The following is a 12,582-nucleotide window of genomic DNA, read 5'->3' as shown; positions in this document are numbered from 1 at the left end:
TTTATTAAAATCATTTTTTTTTTATATACATTTTTAAGAAACTTGCCATTACAGTTAAATTGCTCTAATTTTTACGCATTAAAGAAAATCTTTTTTATATCTAATTTCCTGTAGCGCTGAACTTCCTCATTTGTGAGCGGTGGAGAGCTGGCTGAATTGACTTTGAATAAATACACTTAAGAAGGGATGCAAAAGGATTTTAAGAAATAAATCAAACAAAAATGTTTTTCTGGTTTTTATTAAATAATAATAATACAAAAAGTAATAAATTAGGACAGCTGAAATAATTGCTAGCGACACATTATAAAAACATTTGTTCAAATCCGCGTAAGTTCAAAATTTAGAGTAAATATTTTCCTTAATAATATTCAGAGTGCACCAATACGTTGTAACAGGACACTTAATGCGATAAGTCAATGCCGTCACACACCCTAGTGATGACAAACCTTCCTAGACATTCCTCTAAAGCCAGCAATAGCCAAACATATAAACATAGTTCCAACAGCATTGCACAATAGCACCTTAATTATAGAAATGACATTAGGCAAAATCCTCGAGGACAACTTAACTATATACATAAACGGGAAACAATTTATTCACAGTGTATGAAGTAGAATATGAAATGATGCAATACATATGCCGAGAAAGTGTCCATAACCCCTTTATACTTATATTAAAATGTAGTTTATTAAGAGGCAGCATATCAAATTTTAATTTAAACATTGTGTTACAAATCAAGCGTGTCAATCATCTTTTCAACAGGATTGACCAGCATTTAAAACTTAAATTAAAACTAAATAGGATAAAATTTTATATTTTCATTTAATATTATTAATTCTAATAAAAAAAAAACAACCGCAACTTAAACAATTATTAAGGCGCATAAGTAGTGAATTATGTTCTCCTACATAATAATTAGAAATTCCATTAAAAATATTTCTATATTTAATAATAAGCCGGTAAGCTGAGGAATTTTAACAATACCATTTAACACACTCTCTTCACAAGTAAGACAATAACCACACGAGTCTTCTGCAAGACGAACATCTAAACGGATTATTCAGGAATCTAAACACACAAGAGTCTGTCCACGGAAGGGACACAGACATTCACATTCAGCTGGATTAATTCATGGTAGTGTAGTGTACATAACTTAACCTAACCCCTGCTCATTGTTCTTCCGTAACTATGATACTCGGACCATTGTAAAAAATGTAAAATCAAGGGAAACAGCCATATTCAAATAAAAGATAACTAAATCACAACTCTTATCATCTTATTAATTCAGACTTGTATTACATTTCCAGAAACACCTGCATAAAGTGGAGTACTCTCGAGTGTCATCGTAAAGTCATAAGTTAAAATGCAATTTGGGTTTGCGGTCCAATCGATCTTTTAGGCAAATGTTATACCATTCCGAAAGATATAACACCATTAAAACTATAACAAATCTTCAAGAAACAATATTTAACATAAGCCGGATAATTTTTAATATCTCAAAATCCTTTCTTTTCAAGTGAAAATACTATGTGGTCGTACAATTACGTTCAGTCAGCCGCTGCATCGATTACGGGAAGCAACGAATTATCCACTTGCTCGGGTGAATTATCCTTTAAGGGAAGGTCTGTGATGAGGGGAGTTCCATTCATGCAGAGCTCGTCCTTCATCTCCTTAATGGACTTCTCCAGGGTGCCGTTGGTGACGGTCTTCCCTACTTGCTTCACAGTAGTGGTCTTGGTCACACTTGTCTTGGTGGTGGCGCTGGTTGGTCTCTTGATGGGAGAGATGTTTGTCTTTGTAACGGTCGTAGTCGTTGTCGTTTTCGTTGCGGGTTTTGATAAGGTCTGAAACCAAATTCATTAAAATTAGAAGATAGGTTTAAAATTAATACAAACAACTAGCAACACGTGATATCTTTTACCATGGAATATTTCCTTTGTGAAAAAATATTAAAAATTAACCTTGTTATTCTTTTGGTGGGTAAAACTCAAGATGAAAATGAACTCTGCACAACGCCCATGTAGGAGTCACTCGTTAGAGTAAATTAGGTTAAGTGACTTTTGCTTGTTTTTGAATCTGGACAATGCAACCCAAAAGAGTTGGTTGTTTATAGTTTTATTATACAAATACCAAAACACAAACAAGATGTTGTTTTTAGAAAGAAAATTGTCATAATCAAAAAATAATGAAAATCTTCCTAAACTGCCAATAAATTCTTAAGTAATTTATGCTTGTTGAGATTTTACTTTAAAGCCACGCTTCTGTTTTTCACTAACAACAAATAATTTTGATTTATGCAATGTTTTTCCCGAGTCTTGGTGACTTTTGCCTCTTAATGAACATAATTTTACGCTTTGAATGGCATATTGGCATATTCAACTTAAAACCGATTCTTTAGGGTTAGTGACTTATTTATATCTTAACGGCGAAGATATGTTGCCCAGAGAATGAAGTGTGAATAAGTTACTTTAACTTAGATTTCCGCTTCAATGTAGCTATACTGTAATGAAGATTAAAAATTCTACGATGTGATTTATGGAAATGAATAATATTAACCTTGGTGTCTGTCCTGGTAGATGAAGTGACTGTACGCGGGGCGGGAGTGGGTCTCGCTGACAGTTGCTTGTTGCTCGTTTCCTTGGCCAACTTTTCTGCAGCCGGTGCGGCTTTAGTTGCACCAACACTGGGTTTGCTAATCGGGGCCCTGGAACAACAATTTTATGTAGATTTGATATCACAGAATAGGAAAATATCACATACTACAAATATCGATAAAAATGTATGAAATGGATACAGAATAATTAATTATATTTTGAAAATCAATATGGATATTGTGGAGAAATGTTTTCATACATAACTTTAAAAAAGAAATTATAAAAAAATGTGTCGCTAGAAAAACATGTTTGGCATTGATAATTGTAACATCAAGATTCGTGACAATACTCAATAAAAATTTGAAATAGGACCTCAGTCAGCCCCGTGGTGTATAGGTCAGCCCATTTGCCTACCATGCAAGAGGTCTCGGGTTTGATTCCCGACATGGTTGATATTAAATATTTGTTTAAAGGGGTGTTTTCACATTAGAATACTCCATAGTCCCTGCACTGGTACTTGAAGTGTAAGGTTGATCACTTACCTTCATGTAACAAAAAAAAATATCAAGATACGCTGCGATTGGTGTACCAATGCAGTACCCTATGCACCATTAGGTGCGGAAAAGTAATGATGAGAAACAAAGATTAAATTGAACATGAATCATGACATATTAGGGGCGTGGCCAAAGCGATGACTTTAAAAATGTTTTTAAAAAAAGTGATATTTCTTATTAAATAATTAATTTACATTTTGGATAGACAAATTGGTCATCAAAATTTAATCTCGGGGCTGTAGGAAACTCAAATAATGAAGGATTCTTTATGATTTCACTTTTCCTTGTTATTTGAGAGCAAAAAAATCTCAGAAAACCATGAGATTATTAATGTTTAAATGAGACAGATATTTATTTATAAGAATAAGGGTAGTCATGGTAATGAAAAGCTTCCTAAATTAAAATATCTTTACAATATTTTGAGCACGTCCAAATGTTTGTCAACAAGGCTGGATTTCACTCCCTAAGGAGTAATTAAGATTGAAATTTATTACAGCAGAGAGGGAAAACATTTTTAAGAAAGGAAAATGGGAATCTAGGCTTTTGCTACCACCATCAATAAAGGTTTTAGCTCTTTTACTTCACAAAAGTCAACAGATGGGAGAGTTGAGGAAGTGTGGATGTTCAAACACAGGCAGAATGGTGAATGTTACACAGTGTGTGTGTTGTTACGTGGTCGTAGACCCTGTCAAAGCCTAGACTTCCATTTTCCCTTCTCAAAAATATTTTCTTTCAATAACTTGAAACGAAAACTTCTCTTGCTTCTCTCTGGTTAATTTAAATACTACACACCTGGTAATGGGTGCGGGTCTTGACTTGGGAGCAGCAGCAGTGGTGGCGGGGACCAGGCGAGGGGCATTGGCCGGTCGAGCTGTAGCGGGACGAGGAGCCGGAACCCTCGCGGGAGCCGGGGCTGGCCTCGCGGGGGCTGTGGCTGGCCGGGGAGCTGCCGCAGCTGGTTTCGGAGCCGGTTTGGCAGCGACACTTCCGGGAACTGGCCTCCTGATAGGTTCTCTCTTAACTTCCGTCACGAGAGGTTTCTTCTCCACTGTAGCTGATATCTTAGAAAGCAATGGAGCCCGTGGTTTGGGGGCTGCTGTTGTTTTAGCAACGGGGGGTTTAACTGTAGGCGATATTGCAGTCTTGGGAGCAAGTTTGGGAGCTGCTGGCTTTGGAATTGGAGCGGTTTTGGAAAGGGCACTGGTCGGCTTAGATGTCAAGGAAATTGGTTTTTTGGCAGCTGGTGCTGTTGCCATTTTAGGAGCAGCTGGTTTGGTAGGTGATCCAGCTGTCTTTGTAGTGGTCGGAGTCTTTTTAACCGCACTGGATGGTTTAGCTTTGGATGGCAGTTTTTTATCATCTGATGCAACCGCAGCAGACACTGCTGCTACCGCTGTAGCAACTGCTGCAGATATCGCCAATGGAGCAGAGACAATCGAATCTACAGGAGCTGGGACTTCTACATTTGAAACTTCTGCCTCAAGTTTCGTATTGGTATCCTCCAAAGGACTAGTTTGGAATCCATTGAGTAAGTCGTGAGATACATTAATGACCTCATTAGCAATTGAATCCACTTTGTTAAATATCTCGTTTGATTGTTCGGTAACTCTTTCCATACAGTGATCTATTTCGATACGATCTTTTAAAGGAGTCTCATTTTGGTGAACTAATTTCTCTTCTACTAAGTCGTTGAGAAAGGTTTCGTTATTATCCATGAACTGATTAGACGCTTTTTCTAGAGCTTCGAAACTATAATCAATATTAAAATCATTAGTTTTAATATTTTCAGTCTGCTCAGAAGACGGAATACAGAATTCGTTATGAACAGGAAGGAGTTGTTGTTCTTGCTCTCCAGCCTCAAGCAATGGTTTACACATTTCATTTGCCGTAAATTCATCCACACTTTTAACATTTTCCACAACACTGGACTCGACAAATTCGCAAATTTCTTCTACTGCAGGTTGAACATTAAGAATAGCATTATCTATATTTTCTGCAACATTTTCAAATACATTAGAAGGAACGAATTCATTGTTTTGCTCGAATCCTACATTGCATACAAAAAGTTCTCCCTGTAATTCAAAATTATTTATATCTTCTCGAGGTTGTGTCTGGTTAAAGAAACTTCCAAAATTCTTTTGCTCTTCGAGCTGCGAGTGAGATACAGGTAAGTGTTCAGGCTCCGGGCACACCTGAGGAACGGCAAATATACTCTCGTCAACTGGCTCGGGGGATTTTGCAGGCGTCGGTGATTGGGCTAAGACTTCTGTGGAATGTGAGGATATAATTTCAGGTTCAAGATGTACTTCAGGCTCGGGAGTACGGATTTCAGGCTCTCGGTACTGTGGAATGACTTCGGGAGTTAACTCTCCATACTCGGGAGTCTCCACTCTGAGTTCGGCCAGTTGGAATACGTGTTCAACTGGCTCTGGAGAAAGAGGTATTTGATCTTCAGATGCCTCGTAAGGTTCCGGAGATTGAACTGGTGGTTCTGGAGAGAAAGCAGAATGCTTAGAAATATGACATAATTCATCTACCTCCAAAGGCGAAGGAACGGGAGAAGATGCCTCTGCAGAAAATGCTGAATCATGGCTAATTACATTATTAACTTCCTCTGGATGCACCAGATCACGATGTTCTTCTTGCTCACTAGGATCAGTTAACTGGCTTACATTATCACTGATGGGAGATTGTACATCTTCTGGCAATTCTGTATCTGCTTTCTCAAATATTAGGGGGCTCGATGGCCTATTAATTTCAATATTAATGGAATCAGTCATTTCATTTGTCACAGCATTATCAAGATCAGAAATAGCTTCATTTATTTCATGAGAAGTAACATCCGATCGGTCACCCTGTCTATCCATAAATGGATTCATCCCACATATTAGAGCTTGAACAGAATTGTCAGGAATAGGTTGGTCATTGCTGAAACCGTCATCACTAATATTAGGGAGTATTTGAACAGCATTAAGATCGAAGGGATTGTGCACTACTTCACTAGTATCTTCATCTTTTTCTTGATAGAAGGACATGCTCATTGGATCCCTTTCCTTATTTTTCAGTCTTTCGTATAATTCTTCATCTATCCCCTCATCTTCGAAGGCACGGTCAGTGTTTGGTGCATAATCTACTTGTACATCACAGAAATCTGTAGTATCTTTCTGTACCCTGTCAAATTCAGCCAGATTTACAGCCTCCGTGGTGGAATTTAGTCGACTTTCGATATCACTATCTCCAAAATCTAGCCCCTCTCCGTGTTTTTCATTACCGTGAAGTGTCTCTTTCAAATTTTCCTGCGAAGACATGGCCTGGAAAGATAAAAATTTAAATTGTCAAAAGAGAGAAGGCCATAAAGTCAATATTAAAATTAAAGATAAATTAAGTCTCCACTTACGCTATTGTCAGAATGTCCATTCAAGTATTGTTCAGCTGTATCCAGATCGTGAAGGCGGGTGGAAACTTCGTTTTGGAATTCTCCAGGTTCCGGCACAGTAATGTCGTCCATAGGGACCGGCTTCTGAGGAGACTGCGCTACCACCTCCTCGGCTGCCAGGTGCGCGGGAAGGGCGGGAGACACCGGCACGAAGGGTGGGGCCTCCGGGTTCAGAGGGGAACTCATGGCGTCCTCCAAATCGCTCTCCAAATTCTAAAAAAAGGAGATTATTTTAAAAATATTATTCTCATAGGAGTAATACCGCTTATATTGCTATACATTTCACCAATCATATCGAACTAATTTTAAAATTCTAAGCACAGCAGGGGTAGTATCTGAACGGAATAGCGTACGTGGAAAACTTTTTAAACCGCGTTTTACTTACAAAAAAAGCCTTCTTTAAGCGCGCTATACTATACAGAATACCAGCCCAGGACTAGTCACATAAAACCACCGACAAGCAGGGTTCTTAGATATACATATATCATGCAAATAATTATGTACTTTTCTCCTTCAATGTGACTATAATATTACGAACTTTAAAAAAAAAAATAACCGAGTTAACTTCAATAGCCTTAATTTTAGGCATACCAAAAGGCGACATAATGAAAGCAGAAGAAGTCATGGTTGTTTGCTACGATCACACTGTAAGGTAAATGGATAATGAAAGTATGATATTGAATTAGAGTAAAAATTATATATATTTATAACGAAAGCTTAGTATTCAATTACATATGTAAATAAACAAATGGTAATAATAGTAATGACTTCAGAATTATTTACCAGTCCAACACAATCATTTTATAGTAATGATAACTTAATTATCAAAATATCTAAAGATAACTCAAATTATTATTGAGGCAAAGATAATTCATGATTAAGGAAAAGAAAATGAGCTGAAAAAGAGAGTAAAATAAATATATCATATTACACATTCTGATTTTAATAAATTTTAATCCTAATAATTAGTGTTTATTTTTAAATACTACATAAACGCATTGCAGAGTCTTAATGAATTTTATGAAAAAGGGAGATAAGTGGAAAGGATGACAGGTTGATGATAGTTTTGTGACTTTACACTTTCTATATATTTACCACGAATCTACAGAAGAAACATATTTTATCGGTTTATGAAACCTACTTGCTGATCAGGAGATCGGGTCTGAAGTTGAAGTTCGGGGTGCAGAGGGCTACCTAAGCTTTCCTTCTTGTCACCTTTGAAGTAGTTCCACTCGTCTTCTTCTTCTGAGTCCTCTCCGCCACTTTCTCCTACATTTTCTACCAACGCCCCATCGAAAACTGAAATTTGAAACATAACAGGTTGAAAAACAATTGTTTCATATAACCATTATATGAAATACAAGTTCTGACCACAATTTACCCTCCCGATAAAAATCCTTAAAAAATGTAGAAAACTTCTCCCATAATAGATAAACCAATTATACCATTTATTGTGTAGATCTCTTAATTGTCTATTCATTTAAAAAATCTTTAGTATAAAACTGGTTAATAAATACATAAATAAATTATAATGCATTTCCCTGGCTTTGAACAGTATTTTGCAAAGAAATGTGAAAGGTAAATAAATGTAAGGGATTGTTCTTGGAAAAATTCAAATAACAATCAATCGATGAAATAAGTATCAATAGGATAAACAAAAGTTGTAGAGGGATAAAAGGATGATTAATGACGTTTTTATAAATTGCCAATAAAGGAGTGACAGAATACAGAACAAAGATCATTTTGTAAAGTAAACTGAAAGATAAAGACCATTTATATTCTGAAGAAACAGAACCAGAATTCTGTAACCAGAGTCTCTTCAACGTGACGGCAATTATCAGATAAAAATACTGAATAAGGAAATCAAGTAAAGATAGTCCGCCTTGTGGTTTACTGGTTAGAGTGTTTGTCCACTATGTTCGAGGTCCTGGGTTCGATTTCAATTTGTATCGACATTTCACATTCCCTGGACAGGACCTGAGGAGCGAGACTGATCATCGTGTCTTCATGTATTAAATGATCAATCGAAATACCAATGGTGTGCTCTATGACTACTCGGTTCGCATAGGGAAATGATTAAGATATTCTGATAATGCAGAAGGCATAATTGTATTTGGATCTAAATTTGTAGCAACAGAGGAAAAACATTTTTGAGAAGGGAATATAAGTCTAGGTCTTTTATTTGATTTAGTTTAAATTGATATACCTATGCAACATAATGTAACGTTGAACAGAGAGATACCTATTCAGCCTTTAATGAACTCCGATCAAACGTTTTCAACAAATTTATGACTTCAACATTTCAGTACTTCTAAATAATATTAACTGCTGATTAGTATATTTGAGTCGGATAAAAACAAAAGTTGACAACCTCTTAAATCAGGCTAAGAAATAATGATATTCTTTAAGGAAACAACCTGCTAAATAATTGTGAATGATGAGACATTTTATTCACATTTACAAATTGATAAGATAATTTGATGTCATCACTATCCTGGTATTATGACCTCATACCGAATACTACGAATATGGTAAAATAGCTCTAAAGTAAATATTTAAAATCTCTTGACTTATTATCACAAAAAAATTACAATACAATATATATTTTATTGTAAATAGAAAGGTACTGAATTACTTAAAGAAATTTCTAGTGATTTTTTACTATCATAACTGGCAGACACATCCTTAACTATACATGCTTTAACAGCAATCGAATTCAAGTTGCACATACGGGTGAACACGGAATACAACATATTCTCTGTGACCAGGCAGATGAAGAATATAGTTCTGTGTTTGAAATAGAAGTTTAACCGTTTTAGTGCTAAGCAATTTTGGCGAAATATTGATTTTGAAGGTTGTTTAAACTGCAATATTCCATTGTACGTGGACTGGCACTTGAAGCGTAAGACTGATCACCTTACCTTCATGTAACAGATGATCAAAATATGATACATTTGGTTTACCAATGCTGTGCCCTATGCACCACTGGATGCAATGAAAATGAATGCATAAACCATCACAGTTGACTCAACTGGGAATTTCTAACTTAGGAACACTGCGCACAGTATTTTTAAAAACGTATAAATAAATATGCTATGGGATCCGTCCCCATAGCATAGTAATAAACACTATGCTATGGACTACATTAATACTGGTCGATGGGAAGAATACTCTCCCAAAACTATCATCCATCTTAAGGATGAAATAAATTTAGTGTTTACTGATGACAAATATCAATGTTTGCTTCACATTATAAAGAATTTCACTAAACCAATATGAAACCGAAGTTATAACTGGTGATATCCTCTCGAAAAGCATAAAATTGGTTCCCTAAAGCATAAATTCACCACTGTAATTGGGCCTCCTGGCCTGTGTGGTGCAAAAGAAAAAAAGTAGGTATATTATTTGCTGAATTCAAATTTCACTATAATATTTTCATCATCGCAATTCCTTCTTCCGCACCTATCGGTGTATAGGGCACTCCAATCACGTTGATTGGTCTTACACTTCAGGTGCCAGTCTTAGGCTGTCAAATGTTACAGGGTATTAATATTTCATGTCAACCGTGCCGGGAATTGAACCTGAGACATATGCATGTTGTTCATAAAATATTTTGTTATATTGATACAAACTTATGTGTCCAGGCGGATGAAGAATGCAGTTCCGAGTGTGAAAAAGAACCAAAGATGGAAAATGGTGAATGCAAATTGTACAAAGTTTTTACTCACCTTGAAGGAAAAGACAATTAAATCATATGATTAGCTAACTGAGGATGGAGCTATACTGTACCAGACGTAAAGGTACTGTGATAATATTAACTTTATGTTATTCATGGGCTTTTCCTCCTCAGGTGATTTACTACCGAGACACAGTACTGGGGGGCGGGCGCGACATGACACGCCTTTCAAACACATCCCCCTGAGAAAATCGCAAATGATAAAACGACTGTCCCCGCAATCGACGAATATTATTTATCAAACATTATCATACAGCACGCGTCGTTCTAATGCACATTGGCCGTATTGAATAATAATGACATTCTTCAGGCCCGATCGCAGAATGCTGTTTAAACTCATTATCAAGCATTTGCAATAACAACAGGTGTTATCGCTAGTATCATATTCAAACATAAATGCGAAAAACGTATGAAACAGATCAATAAAGAATGCATTTGCGTAATTATACGGCGTGAATAGTGCAATTCGCGAGGTGAAGAGTGAAGGGGGTAGAGTTGAGATTTGACAGTTGGCTACAGAAAGTTCCGGAAGAGTAAAAAGTTTGGAATTCGATTGAAGTTTTTGTTGCAACGGGTAACTGCAAGAACTGCGTAATTGGCGATACAAGAATTGTGGCAAATTCTAAAAAAGATTTCAATGAGAACGCGAGACGCTGCCGTCTGGACCAGTCCGGACATGTCGCGAATATATTTCGAAATTTTTCGGCAAACGGATAACGCCTTAATAAAATGACGTCTCCGGATAAATAAAGAATAACGATAAGGATCAAAACTGCGGTAAAATAAAGCGCACTTTGACTCGTTTCTTATGGTTTATTTTTGGAACAGTGCATAATAAACCCTAAAATAACTTCACACCAACATACAAGACGACAGTCTTTAATAATTATCTTACGGGCGGGCGGGATGAACATACCATTATACGGAGTGTCCGAGTCGATTAAGAAATGTTTTCTCGGGAATTTCGGAGTACTATCATAGGTTAATAACTTTAAACTCCGGGTAAATTCACCGAACGCCGGCTAGCAAGGACACGGGGAAAGTACGAAAACACAGACACTACACATGACACGACACAGAGCGCTTCCGTCGGGCGACTGAAGCGCCGATTCTGCCGGCAACCCGGAGCAGCTGTCCGCGCGGCCGGCGCGCGCACCGCGCCCGCCGCCCGCCGCCGTCCGCCCAGCGCGCCGCCCGCGCCCGCCGCGCTGCCGAACCGCGTTATAACGTACGGATAAGGATAATAATTTGCATCATATTTTAGCTGTACCATAAACGATTGTAAGATTATCATTACCGGATTTAACGAGTCAATAAAAATAATTGTAACGTAATAAGAAGCACAAGAGGTATATAAAATCAAACATATTAATTATTAATAATATAATCGAGGAGGATAAAGATTTATGAATCACGTACTTCCAATTAGATTTTACAAAATATTATCGTTAAACATCCAGCAGTATGCATCCAGTTGAATACAGTAACAATGGAGGATAAATTATTTGGCGCTGACAAGTTATCGATTTGACCGAGCTCCCCGGATTCCCGGTTCTGTATCCGACCTATCCTGAGAGTACATGCACTGCACCCGGTATACGAGCACGGTGCAATCTGACCGCCCCGCGGGTACTAGGTGCCTAGGCGGTGGTTCACTACTAACACCCATGAGGCCTGAGACTGAAACTTACCTACAGACAAATTGTCTTCACCACCCCGAGTTGATCGTTATAACACATATCGAGCGGAAAATACATCAGTAAAAAATATCGTTAGCCCAAAGCAACAGTGAGATATCTCTGAAGAACATATTCGGAGATAATCGGACTTTGAGATGAGCAAAGGGGCTGAATGAATTATATTATTTGAAGTAGATTATGTTTACTAATATTAATTTATTTAATGTAACATATACGCATGTGTATCTCAAAATCGGAAATTCCGGGTTTATCTCACTGCTTCTTTGGGCTAGCGATATGCCTCACCTCTTCTCCAAACTGCTTCGCCAAGTCGCAGTTTAAAGTTTATCAGGCGCAAATACTATCCGTACTCCCCAGAGTGGAGATACCTCAGAAATTAATTATAAACCAGCTCCAATATGACTGAATATTTCAACTCCTCGGGTGGACAAATCAGAAGAGATGGAAAATGAAGAGCACGCGGCAAAACGGGTATTTCAACGAGGATAAAAAAAAGGAATAAAAACTTTTTTGATCGGCTCGTTTTTGTCAAGTATTCGATCCAATAAGCCCGTTTTTGTCA

At 37.2% G+C, this 12,582-nt stretch overlaps 1 protein-coding gene across 4 annotated transcripts in view; it reads right to left on the bottom strand.

Annotated features, from left to right (window-relative positions):
- Positions 1–222: 222 nt before the first annotated feature.
- LOC148276672 (uncharacterized) overlaps positions 223–12,582 on the bottom strand; it is a 266,966-nt gene continuing 254,606 nt past the window's right edge. For 3 of the 4 annotated variants that reach the window (XM_088233953.1, XM_088233954.1, XM_088233955.1), the window contains 5 exons: positions 7,726–7,883; positions 6,546–6,797; positions 3,941–6,459; positions 2,557–2,704; positions 223–1,844 (listed from right to left, as the gene is read on the bottom strand). In XM_088233953.1, the coding sequence (XP_088090079.1) occupies positions 1,548–1,844; positions 2,557–2,704; positions 3,941–6,459; positions 6,546–6,797; positions 7,726–7,883 (3,374 nt within the window). In that variant the 3' untranslated portion in view covers positions 223–1,547. Of the gene's footprint in view, positions 1,845–2,556; positions 2,705–3,940; positions 6,460–6,545; positions 6,798–7,725; positions 7,884–11,236; positions 11,526–12,582 lie in introns of those variants that run through there. The other variant, XM_088233956.1, reaches the window with a different exon arrangement.

The sequence above is a fragment of the Micrasema longulum genome, unplaced genomic scaffold, assembly GCF_059751315.1.
Source record: "Micrasema longulum isolate JH-2025_06_02 unplaced genomic scaffold, ASM5975131v1 h1tg001166l, whole genome shotgun sequence".
NCBI lineage: Eukaryota > Metazoa > Arthropoda > Insecta > Trichoptera > Brachycentridae > Micrasema > Micrasema longulum.
Note: the sequence above shows the minus strand (reverse complement) of the source record. Positions and strands in the feature narration are given on the sequence as shown.